Source organism: Psittacula echo (assembly GCF_963264785.1).
Source record: "Psittacula echo genome assembly, chromosome: 1".
Classification (NCBI taxonomy): Eukaryota; Metazoa; Chordata; class Aves; order Psittaciformes; family Psittacidae; genus Psittacula; species Psittacula echo.
In genome coordinates, this window is record NC_137735.1 from 32966486 (window position 1) to 32987824 (window position 21339).

General features: G+C 39.2%; 1 protein-coding gene across 2 annotated transcripts in view; it reads right to left on the bottom strand.

Moving 5' to 3' along the window:
- MTUS1 (microtubule associated scaffold protein 1) overlaps positions 1-20774 on the bottom strand; it is a gene marked incomplete at its 3' end in the record, with an annotated part of 87740 nt that extends 66966 nt beyond the window's left edge. Inside the window, exons 1-3 of one of the 2 annotated variants that reach the window (XM_080638111.1) lie at positions 17386-20774; positions 14951-15143; positions 2394-2564 (exon numbers count right to left, since the gene is read on the bottom strand). In XM_080638111.1, the coding sequence (XP_080494237.1) occupies positions 2394-2564; positions 14951-15143; positions 17386-19443 (2422 nt within the window). In that variant the 5' untranslated portion in view covers positions 19444-20774. Of the gene's footprint in view, positions 1-2387; positions 2565-14950; positions 15144-17385 lie in introns of both variants that reach the window. The other variant, XM_080638110.1, reaches the window with a different exon arrangement.
- Between the last annotated feature and the right edge of the window lie 565 nt (positions 20775-21339).

The window sequence follows — 21339 nt, forward strand, 5'->3', positions numbered from 1 at the left end:
CTTGCACACAAAATACGCTCTCATTAACAACAACGTTTCAAACTCCATCACTTCCAAACTTCTCGAATAGTCTTTTTTTTTTTGGGGGGGTGGGGGCGACGGAATAAAATCATAAAACTCAAGTGCTCATTCAAAAAAAAAAAAGCAAAACAAAAAACCAAACACCAAAAAACCCTAATACTGCCAAAGGAAAATTCTAATCCACAGACATTCATAGCAATTCATAAAAAGGGCTGAGCTGACACAGCAGGAGAAATGCTCTCTTTTGTATTTTTTTCCCTGCTAATACAAGGCAAACTCCTTAAGCAAAACAAACCAAGCAACTTTGTAAATTTAATACTCTTGACAGGACCACAATAGTTAGTCATAAATTTCATGGTGCTCACAGCATAAGGCTCCCATCTTGATCTTTGTGTGTCCCACCCATCCTATAAAAACATTTTAGGTTTACAAATACAGATTTATTTTTCCTGACATCACTGTAGAGTAACTGAAAGAATAAAAACCAAGAACAGCGCTGTACTCCAATATTAGAGTACAAAGGAAATTCATGAGTTCTTTCCAATTTGATTTAAACTCAAAAACTTCACTTTATTAATCTATAAATTATATGTAACCTATTACACTCAGAACCTGACCACCAGACATAAATCATTCTCATCAAGTGTAAGAAATTAACTAAAGAACAATTATCTCACAAAAAATCAGCAAGTCAAAACACTGCATGCATTTACCAACCTCCACAAAACACATGCTTTAGAATAGAAATTAAAAGGAAGACAACCTACTTCTTTTTCCAGTGAACGTGGCTAACAAAGGAATAATACAAAAGCTGTAAGATCCCACTATCAGCAATGTCAGTAAGGTAATATCAAAGTGGCTTCCTGAGTCAGTCGGTGGTGTTAGTGTAGAATTGATGAAAATAACAGGAGAAAAATTAGTTTCTGTGCAACTGCGGAGTCCTCCTGGTATAGTCATTTAAAAAAGATCAAAGCAAGCTCAAAGCCAGGGAAACTGCAGCCATGTCCAACAGCTCATATTGCCCTTGCTTGCTCTTCGTGAATCGGAGTGGAAAAAATTGTAAGCTTGAAGGCAGTGGACAAAACAGATTAAAGCGGCTACCAAGTAAGGCTAAATAAGGAGTCATCTGTTTGGATACTTAATCTGAATACGCTTCTTTGTTATGAAGCGATGACCCTTCCTTTGTTACATGAGGGAGTAAAATGAAGAGAGAACAAAGCTGCTTAGGAATACCAGATACAATTCTAAACCTGAACAGCAAAAGTCAACATGGCTGTCACAGTAACCGAGCTGACCTGATTACACAGGAATAGGCACTGCATGCTTTATTACACACTCTCACTTCTCTGAGGAAAGAAGTCTTCGCTTTTTAACAAAGACACTCCAGGGGAAATAAAAAAAAAAAAAAAAGGGGGAGAAAAAACCCAAAACAACTCAAACACCAAGAGAAACTTATTTATGTATGCATGTATGCATATGCGCATACATAAACTACAGACATATGTTATATCACCATTCCCTTTTTCAGCCCATCGAAGACAGATTTAACATCATCTGGCACTAAGTAAAGGCCTTTGCCCAGTCTCTAAGATATAACAGATGATACAATAGCAACAGAATATTTAAATGTACTCATTTGAACATGCACAGCTGGGAATACTACTACATCTGATAGTCAGCTGTGTGTTATGTCCTTCACACTTTTGGCCCTAGAACTCCCACAACTGCTGGTACAGACCATTTGTAGAGCTTCAAATCAAAGCAAGTTCTGTTATTTTTCTCCCTACTTTTAATCAAAATGGAATTGGTTCAGGTCAGACACCAATGCTGACAGTTACCTTAGAAATTATACAAGTCTACACATGCAAAAATTTAACATTCTAAAAGCAATTTGACTTACCTGCTTTTCATCTGATTACATATTTTGTCTTAAAACTCCGAAAGCAGATAATAATCTAGTCCAAAAAGAGCATTTAGTATCAAAACCCTGTAACATGCTGTATTATGACAGGTAATCCATTCACGTCATCCACTTACTACACTACATGTAAACACAAAGACACTTTCACTGAACACAAGCCTCGCTGGTTTTGTAATGTTTCAGTATGGAAGAAGAGCTCTACTGTAGCCTCCAGCCAGGAAACAAAAATCCAGGGCTCAAAGCTCCTTCAAGTGGAGTATCTCAAGAAGAAAAGTTGTAAAGTAAGAGGCAAAAAGTCTAAGATCTCGAACTATTATGTAGTAGAACTAGAATCAACACAGGCCTTCTGTCAGACAGCACTCCCTTCAAGGGGATTATTTTTGTTTTCTTTTCAACAAGCAGTTGATGCTATCAGCTAAAACTCATAACCCTGATAGATACTTACAGTTACTGCTGAAATGACTTGGCTCACTCTGAGCACTGCTGACTGATGAGATGCTAGGAGTTCTCTCAAGCACTGATCTTTTGACAGGCACTCTGGATTTGGTGAGTGGTTTACCAGAGCTAGCCCAGGAGACTGGAGAATTTTTCACGGAGGCATGCCTCTCCCTTGGCAAAGATCCTATACTTGTCAATTGGGGGGAAGGGGTAGGGAGAGAAAAGAACAAAAGGAGTTGGAAAAAACCTAAAAGAATTGCTTCTTCTATATATATGACTACAAGTACAAATATATACACATTTAAAATACATGTAAAAAAGCCTAATCAACCTCATATTGATGTGGTAAAAAAAAAATGCTGTAAATGCAGAAAAACAGTTCCAGGGATTTAAAGAGTCCCATTTTACTTGCATATTGATATCAAGAACAAGTCAAGAGCTTTAAAGACTGGCCTTTAAGGCAGAAATACGCATACACAAAGTTTTTCCTGCATTCTCCTACCTCTGTGTATTATGGTTAGCAGTACTAGCGATCCCACAAGAATATAGTCTCTAGCTCAAAGACAATCCAAGAAGGATTATTTCATTTGTTACCAGCCCCAAACCAGAGATTCCCTCCTTTCAAGGACAAACAGCACAAGAGTATCAAATTGTACTGTACTCACATAATGCACTGAAAACTGACTAGTTCCCCAGGACTAGTTAAACAGCACTCCCCAGAAACAAGTTCTTAGTGACCAACTGGTGCAGACACATTTTTGCATTAAATGCTGTTTTCATTTGAGCTTGTTGAATACAAATGCCCAACAGCTAAATTAATCCAATACAAAGAGTATTTATAGATGAGGCCAGTGTGCCACCTTCAGATGGGAGCTTGCTCTTGTAATACTAACAACACAAGTACATATTCTGCAAGAAAAATCGTTTAGTTAAAATAAGTTTTTAGTTTGGTTTCTTTTTTTTTTTTTTCCAGAAAAAGGTGTATCCAGATTATAACTACCATGGCCCAAAGGAAATTACATACACACAGACTTGTCTGGCCAGCACCAAGTTGACTCTTGTCAGCTCCAATGTCAACATTTTCATACAGTCCTCTAACTATGGAAGAGGTTTTCATTTCTGTACAAGAACAGAGATATTGGAGACTTTTTTTTTTTTTTTTAAATAGTTATTTTTGGTGACAAAAACCTGCATCTCTGCATAGAGACCTCAGAGCAGCCTTCCAGTACCTGAAACGGGCCTACAAGGATGCTGGGGAGGGGCTCTTCCTTAGGGACTGTAGTGACAGGACAAGGGGTAATGGGTTAAAACTTAAACAGGGGAAATTTAGATTGGATATAAGGAAGAAATTCTTTACTGTGAGGGTGGTGAGGCACTGGAATGGGTTGCCCAGGGAGGTTGTGAATGCTTCATCCTTGGCAGTGTTCAAGGCCAGGTTGGGCAGAGCCTTGGGTGGCATGGTTTAGTGTGGGGTGTCCCTGCCCATGGCAGGGGGGTTGGAACTAGATGATCTTAAGGTCCTTTCCAACCCTAACTATTCTATGATTCTGTATGTTGCAAAACTTGTGCTGTTATCGCCATTTTAAAGACTGACAGGTATAGTTTACCTTACTTGGAAAGACATCTACAATGTTTCAGATTTGACTCAGAGCAACCAACTTTGTATTTAAAGGGTGTACCCTTCCCTTATTCCTGTCACTTTAATCCAAAATTCAATTTTACTTAAGCTATATACAAGACTGTTGAAATACGACAAAATTAGCTAGCAATTCCACTTTATTCAACCTTAGTTTTGCTGCAGGACCTCCACTCCTAAAGACCAAGAAACCATCAATTTGCACTAAGGTCAAGAAAGCATGACATTAAGGCATTACATGAAGATTCAGGCAAAAAAAACACTTAGGCCCAATGTCTGCCTTTCAACAGTAGGTGGTGTGACAGGATTAGATAACTTGTCTCAAAACATACATTACGCAAACCAGGAACAGTACTAGTAAAAGGAAGGTACATCCAAACTATTTCCTAGTTCAAATCAACTCAGTGACAAGAGAAAAACCCTACACACAATATATACTAAACATGCATTACGGTATATAGGCATACAGTACTGTTCACTGAATATAACACACAAACTTCAATGAGTCATTAAACATGCTTTATGTCAGACCTCACTTCTGAAGCACACTTTAACCGCTTGTTTGGAATTACTATGCAGAGCTGTGACTCTGTATGTGGCTTTACTGTAGATATCCAAGACAAAGTTATCAACCATATTTTAGATTTTTTTGTAAGTTACTGCAATGGACCTTTGAATATCTCCAGCTCACTAAAGAGCATCCAGCCTTTGTCATGATATGAGAACACAAACTCACACTGACTAAAAACACGTCTGTAACACAGCATTCCAGACAACCTATCTGAAATAGCTTACATTTGACCAAAAGAAACTTCTGTTACATCTGAACCTCATAGAACAAATCTGACAACTTTGTAAAACACTTTCCATGTTGTTTTATAACACCTCGTTTCATTAATGGGTCAACATACCAGAAAAGTAATTAATCCAGATCAGGCAGAAATGCCTTTTCTAAATAGCCTCTCAGCAGAAAAGGTGCAAAACCCAAACAAACTTCAGTCCCTCAGAACAAACAAACAGAACAAGAAAAAACCAAAATATAAACCAAATCAACCAAGAAAAAAAGGGGCTGCTGTACAAATGCTGTATGTTAAGTTCAACTTACTAATTTAAAGCTTTACATTTCAAAAGGCAGCTAAAAGAACAAAGGTAGCTTATCAGCTGGATTTTATTGTTTAAAGATGAGGGTAGCATGCTTGACTACTATTGTGCTGGACTTGTTCATCCAGTTCAAAAGGTACAGGAACAAAATCCTGTTTTGTTCACAGGTGAACAAGCATGTGAAAACGCCCAATCTCTTCTTGTGCAGTGTGATCCCTACATGTGATTTGCAGCCAGCCTGGCTTCTCTGCAGATGCTGAAATGCAGCAGTGCTCCAAGTCAGCTGTGCACTCAAACCCATTCAGTGAGTGCAGCACGCTCTAGGATGACCAGTTTCAGAAGCAGTGAAACAGATGACCTTCGCTCTTTACTTAGTTCTTCTACTGCTTGGTGCTTTTCTATAACACTTCTGTTAAAGTAATTACTTCAAGTACTCAAAAAGGCTTTTCAAAAGCCCAGCTTGAGGGAGAATTTCTTCTAAGTCATGACACAAGATCATTAAGCAACTACTCTTAAGTGTTACTTCGGTTTTACAAATTATTTTTGTTAGTACCATTCCCTAAGAAAGGAGTCACACAGAATTAAATGTGAAGGTTTTGAAGACAGAAGCAGGAAGATATGGGATATAAACAAAAGGACTGGAAACAAGCACAAAAGCAGGATATTTAGCGAACCATTATTATGAAGACAACAAGCAATATCAAAGTAGCAGGCTTTCATCAGTTATTTAATCAAGTCACTGAAGTGGAATACTAGAAATATCACATTCCTCTACAGTGAAGTAATGAGTTGGCAATTCTTTAGAAAAAAAGTCTTTATGCAACAGTCACATGACTTCAAGTATGTTAAAATATCTCTTGTATTGGAATGGAAATAAGCAAAGAACAAAGCTCATTTTTCAAGAAGTTCTGAAGTCAGCTTTCAGATCCTTACTCAAATAGTCACCTGCTCATATGAACCCTTCTCATAGGTGGTTATTGTCAAGAATAACTTAAAGCTTCCTTCAATAGCACTGGAGTCTAAAAAAATCAAATTAAGAGTATAAACATATGCTAGTAGTGGTGCCTTGTGCTTTTCTGACTTCCCCTGCAAGTTTAAAAATCCACAGTGCTTTGTTTCAGAAATGCTAAATTTCATAGCTTTAAAAAACAAACAAACAAACAAAAAAAAATCGTTTCAAGCATGATGAAAAGATGCAGTCTAAACCTACCGTACAAGGTCTTTGTAAAGCAAGGGGGGTAAACCTTCAAGAAAACATAAGATTTTTTGGCATCTATTGAAAGCAGTAATAAATCATGGAATGACAAACTAGACTTTCGTATTGTTTCCAGCACACCAATCCTAACATAGTTGTAAGAGCATTTATGGTTGCTATTTCAAGCACTGTAGAGCTCAATACTAACAGATTCCTGATGGCTGCAAGCACCCCAGGTTGCCTGATTGGCCATTCAGAAATATTAGTATTACCATATTATGGTAAATATATATACATCACTGTTGGTTCAAGGAATAAAGAGTGGTTACAGTACATTTCATAATTCTACTAAAGGTACACAGATAATCCCTTTCTACTTATCTCTCCTTTTAAAAGTCTCAGTTTACCACCGAAATTATCAAAGAAAGGCAGGACACAGTTATGTCATGTTGCTTGTAATATCTCAACTGATAAACATAAACACGTACAAAGACATGGAATGTTAAGCTACTGGTGGGTCTTGAAATATTAAGATGAAAGATATTTGTTTAGGGGATAACAGCTGATCAGAGAACAGTTTACATTATTAAGGCAAGACCGAATTCCTCATCTGATGCAGACTTCCACAGTATTGTTCCCCTTCACATACAATCCTTAGGGAAGTGCTCCTCTTTGGCACAGATATCAAGGAACCAGCAGCAAGCTAGTGCCAAAAACATAACCAGGATGCCAGCAGCCATGTGGATAGGTATTGATGTGTTCTTCCTATTGCAGCTCAATATTCTTGGACTAAAACTGAAAAACTGATCATCAGTGCATTATATTAGCAGCTAACAACCACCAAGTCAACCCTTTTAATTCTCTTACACACTCCCACTGTCAGAAGAGTGATCGGGGTGTTTTCAAATCAGAGGAAGAGAACAACACTCGTGTACAAATACTGTTAAATTTCACTTTTTCCCTTCCTATTTGTCCCAGCTTTGAAATGTGGCAAACTTCCTCCGAGTTAAATCCTTCCACTATCAGAGAGACTCTTCCCTTTTCTGTTTTCCCTCAGGCTCGACTCCCTGCATGTCACCTCTCCATCACCTGGAAATAGCCTTTCCCCTTCCCAGCCTCAAGTCCAAACTCACGCCTGCTCTCCCACCTCTCAGCAGTGTCTGCCCTTACACTCCCTGCTGCACTGACTCAGTGTTAGGTTTTTCCTTGTGTAGGCTGAACCAGAGCATCCCCACAAGAGACCACATCTGCACAGTCACACTGTCATCTCCTACGACCCCAGGCAGAGCCAGTTTCCAAACAGGAGCTTGGCTCCAGCTTCATGGGCAGCTGCATACTGGTAGCAAAGCTTGCCCATGTCAGCTTTGCCAGGAGTCTATCATAAGCTGTTTGCACCCCAACATAAACAAACAACCCCCAACAGCTAGTTTTACACAGCTATTGGAAATCCCTGTTTGCTTAGGAGTAGTGGGCACAAGAAGTCAAATCAACGCACTATGGGAAAAGCTGAGGCAAAAGAAAACCACCAACTACATCCTGTTACGCTTTTCATTATTGTCCAGCTCTTTGTACCACACACCCCTTCATGTTATACTCAGATTTTTTTTGATAGTTTGCAGCTTTTATATCTATGTTATCTATAAATATTTTGAGATTTCTGCTGCAGGAGTTTCTGCATTCCTTGCATGAAAGAACCTCCATGTAGCAAAACATAAATACAATTTTTTTCAGGAAGACAAGGATTCCTATTTCTCTCCTCCTTTACCTCTTCCCTCAGAGAATTCAAAACTAACCAATATAGGTGAAGAATTATTTGAAGACACACCGGCATGCCCCTGCAAGTAAATGACGAAGCATCAAGAAATTTCCCTGCAGGGAAATGGAAATGGTGCACACCTCACTTCTTAAGGAGTATATTCTTACAAATGCATCCACATTTCTGACAGCATTGATATGTCAACTCCTAGTATCAGCCTCTGCAAGTATGATCATGCTTCCTGTTACAGGAATAACACATTAAAACCCCAACTGGGCTAGTCATAAATCACCTGTAAAAAGTCTGGGAACAGAATGGCCACTGATGGCACCAGAAACAAAGCTGACAGAATGGAATGCTCCCAGAGTCCAGAGGAGGGCCATGGGGATGCTCAGAGGGTGGAAGCGCCTCTCCTACAGAGACAGGCTGAGAGAACTGGGGTCATTCAGCCTGGAGAAGAAAAGGCTCAGGGGAGATCTTAGAGCAGCTTCCAGTGCTCGGAAGGGAACCTTGAAGAAATCTGGAGAGGGACAGCATGTAGTGATAGGACAAGAGGGAAGTGCCTTTAAGTGGAAAGATGGTAGATTAGATTAGACATTAGGAAGAAATTCTTCAGTATAAAGGTGGTGGGAAATTGGAACAGGATCCGCTAAAAAGCTGTGGCTGCCCCATCCCTGGCAGTGTTCAAGGCCAGGTTGGACGAGGCTTTGTGAGGTGTCCCTGCCCATGGCAGGGGGGTTGGAACTAGATGATCTTTCAAGTCCATTCCAACCCAAACCACTCTATGATTCTTCGATTCTGCAAGCTGCAAGCCAACAGAACACTGGAAAACTTGGAAACTTGGGAAAGAAGATCACTTAAGTTCATCTTCAAATGTTTCCACCACTAGCCCCCTATTCCCCCAGACCTCAGAGGAACACACCCAAAGATACCAAACGAAAGATACATCAATCAACTTGCTTTGACATCATCCATTATAACAGATCCTGTATTACCTCACAAACAAAACCCGTCCACCTTTACTCATTTCCCATGATCAATTTGACTTCTAAAACTAAATAGGAAATAGTTTATTCCAAATGGATGTTTTTATGCTGAACCCTAAGGCTTGCAAAACAGAGCAGTATCTATCCCATGATATGAGCTCCTTGTTAATGAAAAATAATAAAAGGAAATTGCTGTCAAAGTTATAGCAAGTTTTTCTACTAGTGCACGTAGCCAAAGCTAAAAGCAAATTGACTAAATTGAGTTCAGATTACATAATTTTATGGTTCCTTTCTGGTTTCAAATTGCAAATTGACCATTTTGTACCTGAATGACCCACATCTGAGGCAGAGGCTTAGAGATCAATACTTGGCACAAGGATGTACGTAGCTCCAACCAGTTTCCAGCAAACCACTCCCATTGAGAATGGTCAGGAAGAGATAGCAAAATAGAGTGGAAACGTCACCAGGGAAGTCCAGCTCAAGCAATCACAGAAAGGATGACCTGCAAGGCTCCTACATCCTCACAACTTCCACTGTTTTCTGAACTCTTACTAACTGATCAGCTGGACAAAAGTCTTTTCAGACACATGGGGTAAGTTTTCCCCCCACCTCATCCTGCAAATTAGAAGAGAACAGAAGAGAACTGGTTATGAGACACATAGTCACTGTGCAGTGGAGCGATTTGGGTGAAGATGACCAAAAGAGGGATGATAGACAAGCTTTATATCATACTATAGACTACAGACCTTATGCTCCATGGAGACCCGTGTATTGGTTTCTTCCTTCCTGCACCTCTGAAGGGGAATATAGGAGTTTAAAGCTCACTTTTAACACAGGCTTTAATTACTGTAATGAACCCCTACATATGCAGTACAGAAAATGAAAAGGGGACTATATAATCTGGACAAATAATGAAAGGATAAATAATGATCTTGGATAAGTCAGCACATGAGGAATCTGCTTTTAGGATCCGTAAAAGAAACCAGCTGTTCTGCAAAAGAAAATGCATAAAAAGACTGGTTGAGATAAAATTTTAAGCCTTATTTGTAGACACTGGTGCATTTCAGACTTGTTCATGAGAAAGTCGATGGACAGCCTTACAAGTAACTCCTCATTCCAGCATTTTGAGAAAAGGTCTGACTACTTCAGGCCAGAGAACCTGGAAGTTACGTTTGCTTTTAAAATATTTTGCTTCCTCTTGGCAATATGTCAATCCAACTTTAAAGAGTCACATGGTAGATAGCAGGAATAATACAAGGTGAAAAGTGATTTTCACAGCAACCATGTTAGGTTTAGCTCCTGGGTCAGTGTCAGCACAGAGACTCAAGAACTGTGGGAATGCTTACTGGAACTGAACTGTTTTGCCTCTGCTTCACTAGTATTGCAAAAGGCTATACCAAAGTCTTGAATTACTAAGTTTACATACATTTCCAGCTGTATGAAAAACCCACTGAAACCATTTGGTTTCAATTTTCCATATGAAAAGCCTGCCTTTGTGCAATAACAGGAACAACACTCAATAATGAACACAGACTTAATCTGTCACGGCTTGTTCTAGTTTTAGTTTTGGAAGCTTCTCTGAATTACATATATAAGTGTAAGATCAAGCCAAAATTCAACCAAAGGAATTTTGCAATTATGAACTAACAAGCAAATCAGTATTTCAAAGTATCACTAAACCTGCTATGATCTAACCCAACTTAAAGCATATTTCCTGTAGCATATGGGGAATAATTTTTCCCATGCTTCAGTTAGCTGCCAAACATTGGAAAAAGACCTTCAGTATCATCAAGTTTTTGTATGGTCTCAGTTGTTCAAAGTCTTCAAGGAAACACAGAAGAGACATCAAGCTTCTCTCTACCTGAGCTTTCATTACTCTAGTTAAATGCTGTAAAAATACTCACAAGAGAAAGAGGGAGTACCAATGGATTAGAGACATGGAAAAGATAAGGAAAGCACAGGGCCATAACTCCGTTAATTGGGTATCGGTGACTTAAGTCAGAGACAAAATGGTACCCAAAATGTCAGAAGTAATTGTCAGACACTGAAAAACATTTTGGTTACAATGATGATTTACATGGCTTTCATTAATTTCTGGAAGTCTTTAACAGAGGAATAGTGTTTTTCATGTGTTCATATTCCCAAATAGTTTCAGTTACACTTAAGGCTTGACAGAGCTCTCACAGCTAAGATTCAGTAACAACGTGAAATTTCATACAGTGGGAAGTAATTTAAAGCAATGGTATAACTAATGCAGAAGTGTAGGTGAAGTTGTAGCATATCAGAAATCTTGCTTGCTGGTAAAGCTCCTTTCTTTTACATACTTACAGGTAGGTTGTAATCAAAAATAGGAGAAAAAACATCAATGGTGAGCATTCACATTTTTAGATCTAAAGTAAGTAATTTATATCCCTATTTTATGCTGTTCAAACACAAATCAAACAACTTCCTATGGCTCACTCACTGTCACAGTGCTTCCACCCAGCTGCATGGGTGGTAACTTGTGGTTGCTGGGGCAGGCTGACAGCAGAACTTAAAGAGTGATGTTCCATGGGACCACCAAAGCTCCTTGGCTTCTCCATTCCCCTTCTACTTTAAGTGAAGGGCATCACCCTTCCCAAACCATAATACCACAACTATTAGCAGGTTATTACTCCTCCACAGTGGTTATGTACACCCAATTAGAAGGCGTGTGTGTTTGCTGGGAACAAAACCAATAGTTGTTTTCATTTCAGGACTGGTTCGAAGTCCTGAACCAGGGTTCTAAAATTACATACGCCTTCCAGTAAAAACTAGGTAACTCAAACACCTTATTATGTGTGTTGAATTCTAATAAATGCTTTCACCAATATAAAACTAACATAGTAATAGGCACTGCCTGCCATCCAGTATTACAGAAATCTACATGTTATGGAGAAATAGTTAGAGATAATTTTGATGCATCTCACAACTGTGACCCAATTTCTAGACTTTCTCATTTCAAAAACCACTTCACTACACAGAATCAAGTCAGGTTCACCCTTTAGAGAACCTATTTCTAATTCAGCAAAAAAATTCCAAGTTCCAGCCACGATACACCAATGCTGGCAAAAAGCAGTCAGCAACCATTCGGAATTAATAAAAAAGTTATTTCTAGCTTAACATGCTCTGCAAAGAACCTCAAGAAAATATAACACTTGAGATATGAGTTTTCCTCTCCTTCTGCTGTCTTTTGTCCAGAAGAGAATCGGGGAATTTCCTTAGAAGATAAGCTTCCTCTTGGTTAGTGCATTACCACTGACAAGCTTTAAGTCTCCAAGAGAAAAAATGTTACTAAAATCTCAACTCCTGCCAAGTTGCAATGACTTTATATTTATATAATTTATATATATTTATATAGATATAGATAAATAATAATTTATATCTAATTAGCGTTTTATACATGGCATTTTCTCCTTTATTTCTTGGTTGTAGGGAAGTTTTCCACTTCCTACTTGAAATGACAGCGCATGACACAATCCACTGCTCACAAGCTCATGATTATACATATACTAATACATTTTGGACAGATGGACTGCTTCTCTCCCTCAACACACACATGTGAGAGACGACACAGAGCTATACTATCAGAGTATTTAATGGACTCACTGCACTGATTTTCCTTCCTCCCTAGCAATCCAAACACAGCCAGCAACTGGTTAAGAAAAAGCTACATTTATGTTAGCACCTCAAGAAGCAATGAGGTCATTAAGATTTTTTAGACTCAGATTGACAAATGCCTGAGCAACCTAATCTGAATTCAGTGTTTGACCCAGTTACAGGCAGGGAGGGCTGGACTAGGTGACCTTGAAAAGTCCTTTCCATCCTAGACTTAGCTAGTCTCTCTAGTCTGGAGAAATCCTGACAGCAAACAACTGTACAGCTACTGAGCTATTTTTCTGGGCTGCTGGAATTATACCAACGCACGAGTTGAATGCCAAAGTTTTCAAATTACTTAACTGGAAGAAACAGTTACTCCCTACAGGAAGGCTGTAGCTAAAACGGGCAACTGGGTTTGGTTTACAAGCTGCTGCTTGGCTGCAGTCAGCATATGTACAGTTCTACTTCAAGAATCTTCAGAAACAAATGGGGTAGGCAGCAATAGACAGGGTTTTACCTAAAAGGTGTGGCCATAAAACACAGCAGGGCTTTGGTAACAATACCAAGTAACTCCTTCCTTTCTCCATTCCTGCTTCTCCCACCCTGCACTCCCATCTTCTCATTTGTGCCAGTACTGTGTTTACCAGGAAGCAAGGAATCACGCTTAAAAATTCCCTTAGCAAAGGATGTGAACTTAACCTGGCACAGTTTAATGCACCGAGTCCTACCCTGCAGCACCAAAACACTGCATAAGCAAAATGGAGAGTAGAATGTGCTCGCAACTTCGCACATTGGAAGCGGGGCTGGGGAGAAGGCAAGGAGTTAAAAAAATTAGTCTCATGTGCAGCATTAGAGTTCCGGTCTCATAGATCATACCACAGATTTGACATGTTGAGGTGCTGCTTCATGCTCTTACCCTAAGTAGCCTTTTTCCAACAGGAAAAATTCAGAAGGTGTTCTACTGACTGCCTTAGTTTCAACATAAAATGAGTTAGAGAGGGGCAGGTTTAGCTAAACAAACTTGGGGAATAAAGGTTTTTCTTTTCCACAGCAAATGACTTCTTCTAAAAGTGCATCTGGTTTTTGGTTGATTAGTTAGTTGGTTGGCTTGTTTTTACGAAGGAAGAAAGTTATTCCTATAATCCAGCCACGCTTACATTTATTTCTAGTGATAGTATCATAAGTCTACTCTGGACTAATAATCTAAAAGACAAATATACATCTATATCTATATCCATCTCAATATTTCTAAGACTATAATTACAGACAGGAAAACTCTAAACTGGTATTAAGGGAGGTGACAAGTCTTCCAAGAAATTGGTGGCTTACAAGCAGGTACCTAGTTCACCGAGCAAGTTGCTCACATTAGCAAGGCTCAATTCAGTGAATAGCCTATATCCACTTTCTTTGAGGGACTCATCCCATTAAGGACTACCGATACAGATTTTATCATGCTTCACCACCTGTACATAATTAAAAGGAGCAGACTGGACTGTTTTATCATCTTAGACTGAGCAGGTTAAAAAAAACCAAACAGGTTTTACTGGGTATAGCTGGGTGTGCACACTTTCAAAATCACACTGTATTGTAGTGTAGCCGTTTATAGGCAGGATATCTTTGCCATTAGCTATATTACCACACTTGATTAAAAAAAGGCACTAACCTAGAAGAGGATTCCTGACTCGCTACAATGCAGTTACAGAATGTATTTTCCAGTCACCAGATTTAAACAGCGGCCTACAGACTAGATATAAAGATCCTTCCCAACCTTTGGTATTAATCAGTCTGAGCTTAATTAGCAGCTCAAGCAGTAGTGTCTCTTTCAATTATAGTTTCTAGAAAGGGGAAGACCTATAGCTGTACTAAAATTAGGTTGAACAAAATATGTTATGTCTTGAAATAAGGGCTCACTCCTGTTGGGATAGCATACAGTTGCTTATCCTAAATGCTTTGTACCCGAGCCCTGTATTTTCTCATCTTCAGTCCTACATCTTTCAAATAATTCTGCAACCTTCTGTTATATAACTAAACTATAAATACTATTTAAATATTGTTTCTTTTATTAGTGCCACATCCTCCTAAACACAAGATGAGATTTTACACTAATGAGGTGTCACCTGCCTTTTCTCATCCCATGTATTAGCAATTTGCAATCTAGACAGAATAGTATGTAGCACCAAAAATACAGCTCTGTAGCGTTCTAGAAGAGCACTTAATATGATATCCTAATTTTAAGAAACTGGTTAAGTGGTAATATTCCAGAGAAAAATTCTCTTACCAGAGCTTGATGACTGAACAGCCGCTTTGTGAGGTGTTTTAACTGCGCCGATAGTTTTATTTTCACATCCTCTCTTTGAGGGCAACACAGATGGCACCATTTTAACCTTGGGAGTTGATGCACTCCGTAGTGTGAGTGCACCTTTCTTCAGTATGCTTTTCCCTGGTGTTGTCCCATCCTTCACAGAAGGTATCTGGTTTTTAAAAAACAAACAAAAACCTAAAAGCAAAAAACACAACAACAAAAAACCCACACACCACCACTATGAGAAGCCGAAGGTCTCCCTTTCCAGCATCTGTAAGGAAACACTGACAACACAGGTAGGGGATATGCTTAGCTGTCTGCCGTCACATTGTCCACATCCGTAGTTCAGAACCTCAAGTATCATCTCCTGAGCGGCCTTCAGCAACACTAAACTATTAGTTTGAAGCTAATCGCTGCTAATGACAAACACACTCAAGAGGTTACAGAGGCTATTTTACATCAGAATTTCTTCCTCCCCATACTTCAATTAAGCCATTAAATTACATGACTGCACCCAATCTCAAGATGAATTCTTCACCAAGCAACTATGCAAGTTAATGCACCGACAAGATAGTTGTCCCATACTACCTGAAATGTCACAGCCTGTACAATAGGTTTTTTAATATAGGTCTTATGTTACAACACAAAAACAGGTTAAAAACTTTCACATTCATGTGCCACAGACAGAACAAATTCAGGAGCAGACCCAGAACAGGTTTAAAATAACCTGTTTACACGTAGTACTCCTCTACCATTCCTACAGAGTTCTTGCTCCATTTTATATAGGCACTAATTCATGACCACTCACACTCTGAAGTTAAACCTCTATTGGTAAACTTATAAAAATGTACAGCTGTTCATATGCTTTTTTGTGACTTAAGCTGATATGCAGCAATTTGGTTATATGAATGCACTTGGCACTTCTGACTCCAAGCCTCATCATCTTTTTCAGAAGTTAATCTGTACTTTCAGAAGAGCATCTCTTAAGTTCAGTCCAGTTGATTGGTCCACTGCACATTTTATAGAATTTGGTCTACTGATTTTTTGCAGATACCAGAAGGACAACACGTATCACAGAAGTTTCCATCTTAGCAATGGAGTGAATTGAAAGCATTCTTTCCAACCCTCAGCACCAAAAGGAAGGAGTGAAGCAGAATCAGAGTTCTGAAAGACTTTAGCATTAAAATAGACCATCCTAGCTTTCACATTCATTTATGTTTTCAAGTTATTATAATATATAATATTATTAATTTCTTCTGTAATGTTTCAAAAATGGATAGCTGCTTCTGCTTTACCTGAAGTACCTTCTTCCATAAAATAAGCTTTACTAAAGTTTTTCTTGCAAATCAATAAAGCCTGACAAAAACTCAGACAACACCTGTTTTACCAGTAACAGCTAATGCCTCCATTTCGCTCTTAATACAGGCTGTTGAATCTACAAGCAAACAACAGGAGGCACTCCATACAGCAGCAGGACTCCAACTCTATGTCCCTACCTCCCGAGATCTCAGTCAGCACAAGCCCGAAGCTCTTTCCTTCTTTCCCACAGTTCTTTTTCTTTTAAGCTTCTTTCAGAGTATTTGGAAGCAGCACGTTTCTTCTGACAGGCAGCTGACTCATCCCAAAATATTTCCCAACCAACCAGCACACGCATACCTCCCGGCCAGGAAGTTTGCACCTTCCAGCTGGCTGACTGCCCATAACCAGGTATATGCCCTCTGCATGAGAAATATTTCCTGGCTACTCTTAACTATTCAAATGATTCCCAGTTCTCCTTTAAATAAACAACCTCCCAAATTATTCAAAGCACATTGTTAAATTAAGATGTTAAAAACAAAACGCTTCACCAAGTTGCTGGTCTTCAGGTTTTATGTGACTTAATATTATTGTTAACATACGCACAATATTTTTGAAAGTAAATTCAAATGTAATTTAGTTCTAAAGCATGTTTTGAAATGGAATACTGAAAACAGCAATTTATCTTTAACATCTATTTAAAGTTACAGCACCACTAGAATTACCTTGATGAATATGCATATTAAAAGGCATATTTTGAAAAATTTCACCAAGTTCTGCTATGCAATTTTACCAGTTTGACAAAATTAAGACTCATTTTTTTACTATAAATCTTAACAGCTGCATTGTCTTAAAAAGAATTTACCAAAAAAATTGTTTATACCATGGAATAAGATGAAGGCTGAAGACACGAAGTTGCACTTGAGCGCAACCAGTTTGTAAACCTGCAATTTCTTCTTTTCCTTTGTTAGGGAAAGCCTTTACCTCAGAAATCAACCCTACAGTTACAACTGTGGAAACAAAACCCATTCCCCAATTTCCATTCAGCACTGTGCAATGCAGAATTCCCTTTTATCAAGTGTGCAAAACATAATTATGTAAAGGAAAAAGCTTACCAAAGGAACAGAGTGCAGGTCAAACGTTTCATTCGCCACATCTTTTAACAACGCTGCTTCCAGAAAGAGTCCCATGTTGCTGCTTTGCTCACTTTCACCTCCAGCCAGGTAGGTGTTCTGAGCACAGGGCTGCCCTAAAGAGTCTGAACTTTCCATTTTATCATTCAGCATTTCTTTCGAGTTCTCTACACATGCTGGAAGCGCAGCAGAAGCAGAGGAGCATACCAAATGGGTAGAGTTTGCTTTGCCAGTGTCTTCTGGATTCTGTTTTAACAGAGGTGCCTTTGAAGCCTTGTGGGAAGCGTTTCTGGGATGCGTTGCGGCATGTACGTCTTGGCTAGTGAAGAGGTGTTTGTTAAGATGTAGCTTGTGGGGCTTATTCACAGGCAATTCCACTGCACTATCTTTAGCAAGATCTATTTTCTTCTTCAGCACTTTTATAGAGGGGGACAATCGCCTTGGGGAAGCAACCAGTGAGGGCGAAGAGCCAGCTGATAGCTGGGGGGACTGGGGAGACTGTTTAAAGGCTGCACTGTCTCTTGACTGTAGAGAAGGTCTAGACATAACCTTTGGCTTAACGTTTTTGAAATTAGGTCTGGGAAAACTAACAATCTCCGATTTCTTTGCTTTGGTTATTGTTGACACAATAGGCGACCTGCCCACCGTTTTTCCTGCAGTTTGACCTGAACTAGCCTTATGCAAAGGCTGCCTATTATGCCCTCCTACAAATGCCTCATTTGGTCTCAGTTTGGGAGACTTGTCTCTGGGTTCCACCAAAGCTGGAACACAGAAAGTTGTATTTTTTGATAGTTCTTTAGGGGTTGAAGTACATAGAGCTGGATCGCTTTCATCAGCCATAGGACTGAAGACCACAAAAGTTGCTTCACATTTCAGATCAGGTGTAACAGCCCTCTTTAATTTTGGTACATTGTAAGATACAAAAGAGGTGTTGCACATATCCTGAAGAGCAGCATTTCCAGAGATATGCTGTTCTCTGGTTAAGAGTTCACCGGTTTTCTTCGATAACTGCTCTTCATCCATTTTATTTAGTGGGAGAAGGGGCACACTATTTACAGAACCATCCACGCACGTTTTAGCACTGGAATTCCCAGTTTCACCATGGTCAGGCGCATCCTGCAAGGATCTGACTTGGTCATCTTCATTAAAAATAACACATGGTGATAATGCATCCTGCCTATAAGGATCTCTACATCCAGCAGCTAGTTTTACAGACTCTGCTTCTGCTTCCTGTGATTCTTTATCAGGCTTACTAGTGTTATTTAGGTCGTGCTTGACACCTGCAGGGGAAGGATGATAAACTTCAGGTTCTGAACAGGCGTCTGGGCTTTCTGAAGCCACTGCCGCAGAGAAGAAATTAGGTGTTCTTTCCGGGCTGGTTCTATCAGATTTCTCCCTCATACATACTTCAGAAGAGACTAGTGTTTCTCTTGGATACATGGCATCATTTTGATCAGTTCCCAGAGTTTCACCTATAACATTAGTAACATCCAACATGGTCAGGTGGCAGCATGCCCTGTCATTTACCAGGGATTGTGTGTTCTGTTCTGAAGTAGGACCAGGTATTACACACTCAGAGTCAGTCTGTCTGTAAGGCACTGATAGTTTGATGCTCTGAGTTTGCATTTTTGCCACAGCAACATTACCTTTCAGTAAGTCTGTTGTTTCTTTCAAGTCACAGTTCAAAGGATACTCACAAGTCTGTTCAGTCATGGAAGACTTGCATGCAGCATCTGCATCTCCCAACAGAGCTCCTGTGCAGTTGTATTTACCAGGTGTCTTCTGCAGATGAAGTGCTTCAATATCCTGCTGTTTTAAAAGAATACTTCTGAAGTCACTGTTATTTTCAAGAATGGTGGTATCATCTTCATGCTCAGTCACTGTATTTTGGTCAGTCAAATTATCGTCTGTCTCTGCGGTACAATTCTTTAAAGAAGGCTCAGCTCTGTGATATGTGTAGTTATTTCCATTTTCATCCCTTTTAAGTAAGGAAGACTTCAAGCCCTTCTCTGCTTTGTCATCTGACTTTTCAACATTCATTTTGAAGGCTAAGCTTTAAACTGTTTTCATTTTATACTTATTTAAAATCCCAGAGAATGCAGATTCTTCTGAACTTCGCAGTAAAACAAAACAAAACAAAAAAAACACCCCAAAAAACCAGCTTTTCTCTGGAATGTGTCAAGTGTCCTGAAAGATATTTAAAAAGTAGATCTTTGTTTTCATGTTTTCCAAGAAGATTCGAAAATTCTGGAATTAAAAAAATAAATAAATAAATAAATAAAATAAAATCAAAAACTATTAGCCAAAGCAGGATTTTAAGATAGTAAGCATTGTCAAGCTACTAAGTTTTGAATCAAGTGCAGCCATTTTGACCAACTTCCTTAAGCAGGTTAGGCTTTTACAACAATGTTGTCTGAGCATGCTAACTTTCACAAGCAATTTCCGCTTCCCTGACTGCCAAGCAACTTCTGAACCCTCTATTCAATTGCAACTAAGTGTCACTTTAGGGTTGCTCATGGAGAGAGGTCAGGTTCCCAACAGAAGAACAGGGAAACTGAAGAGGCTGAATCCATCACTCCAGATGGGTGGTGGTGTTCAACACTTGTCCAAACAAAAAAAAAAAGGAAGAATGAGAACACTTGCCATCAAAAACAATGAGCAAACAAGTCACTGGTTTTTAACTAGAATGCAGGCACCAGAGTGTGACGTCCTTAAATGAGAATAATAATATTATGACATATCTGGTGGGAAGAAAGTAGCAGGACATGAACATCAGGATTAAGTACACAGGGTGGACAGAATAATGCACACTAATATGCGTGCTAAAATCTGACATGATTTGACTGTAAGTTAACCACAAGGAGTATCAGAGTCCCTAAAGACTAAAAATCCAGAGCTGGCAAAACCAGAGAATACTTGATCTGCACTATCAACCTTCTCAACCATGGTGACAGTACTGGTTGCAACACCCTGAAACAGGCCAAGGAAGCTACCAGATCAAAGGAAAGAAAGAAAAAAAAACAAACAAACTATTTCTGCTATCTTGATGCTGATTAGACACATTGAAGAATAATTCCCTGACCAAATTTCTGTACAGGAATCAGTGCCTGCTTTGGGAGGAACTTTAGAGAAGTAACTCTTGATTTGTTGTCTAACAAAGCAATTCAAATCCTCACAGAAACCATATAAACCACTTTAGAAACCACAGCAGGGGAAAGAAAACAAACTCTTACCAACAACTACTTTGGAAAGTGGAAAATAAACTCAGTACACTTAAAAGTGAAAGGTAAGTTATTAAAAGGAAGAACGAATCCTTCAAAAAGCTGACATTTCTGCTTTAACTTTATTTTCTTCAGCTGGAAACACAGCATTCAAAATAAATCCTGTCTCCTATCAGTGAAAAGTATGAAGCCTTCCAGAGGGGCTGCAGGGCCTGTGAACAGTTTTGAGTACAAAAGCAGCACACAAATTGAGACAGTTCTAGAACTGCAGGAATTTGCATGCTCATGATGGGCCAAACACAGACTGAGTTCTGGCCCACAACCATGTCTTCACATGGGACTCCAAATCTGCCTCAGATTGAGGATTAAAAGATCATGGAAGAAGGAACTAACAAAGTACTAGGATCAGACAGCACCCTCCTACTCTCCCAGGATCAAACAGCTTTACTACCTTAAATCTCCTGATTCCTTAAGGCTGGTCTAGATCCTTTCCCTACCCACTATTATTCAGTCCCTAGAGAAGCATGAACAATTTCAGTACCCTCAAATACAAGAGTACTTCCATTAGGAAACTTAAGGCAGATTCAAGAGTTCTTCCAAAAAAGTCTTCCCTGAAGGCAGGGCAAGAACCTGGGCTAAATAATTTTCCATTGATTTAAGTCAATCACAGAATCATAACTGCTGAAAAGTATGTGCAGACTTTGCTTTCACTGTT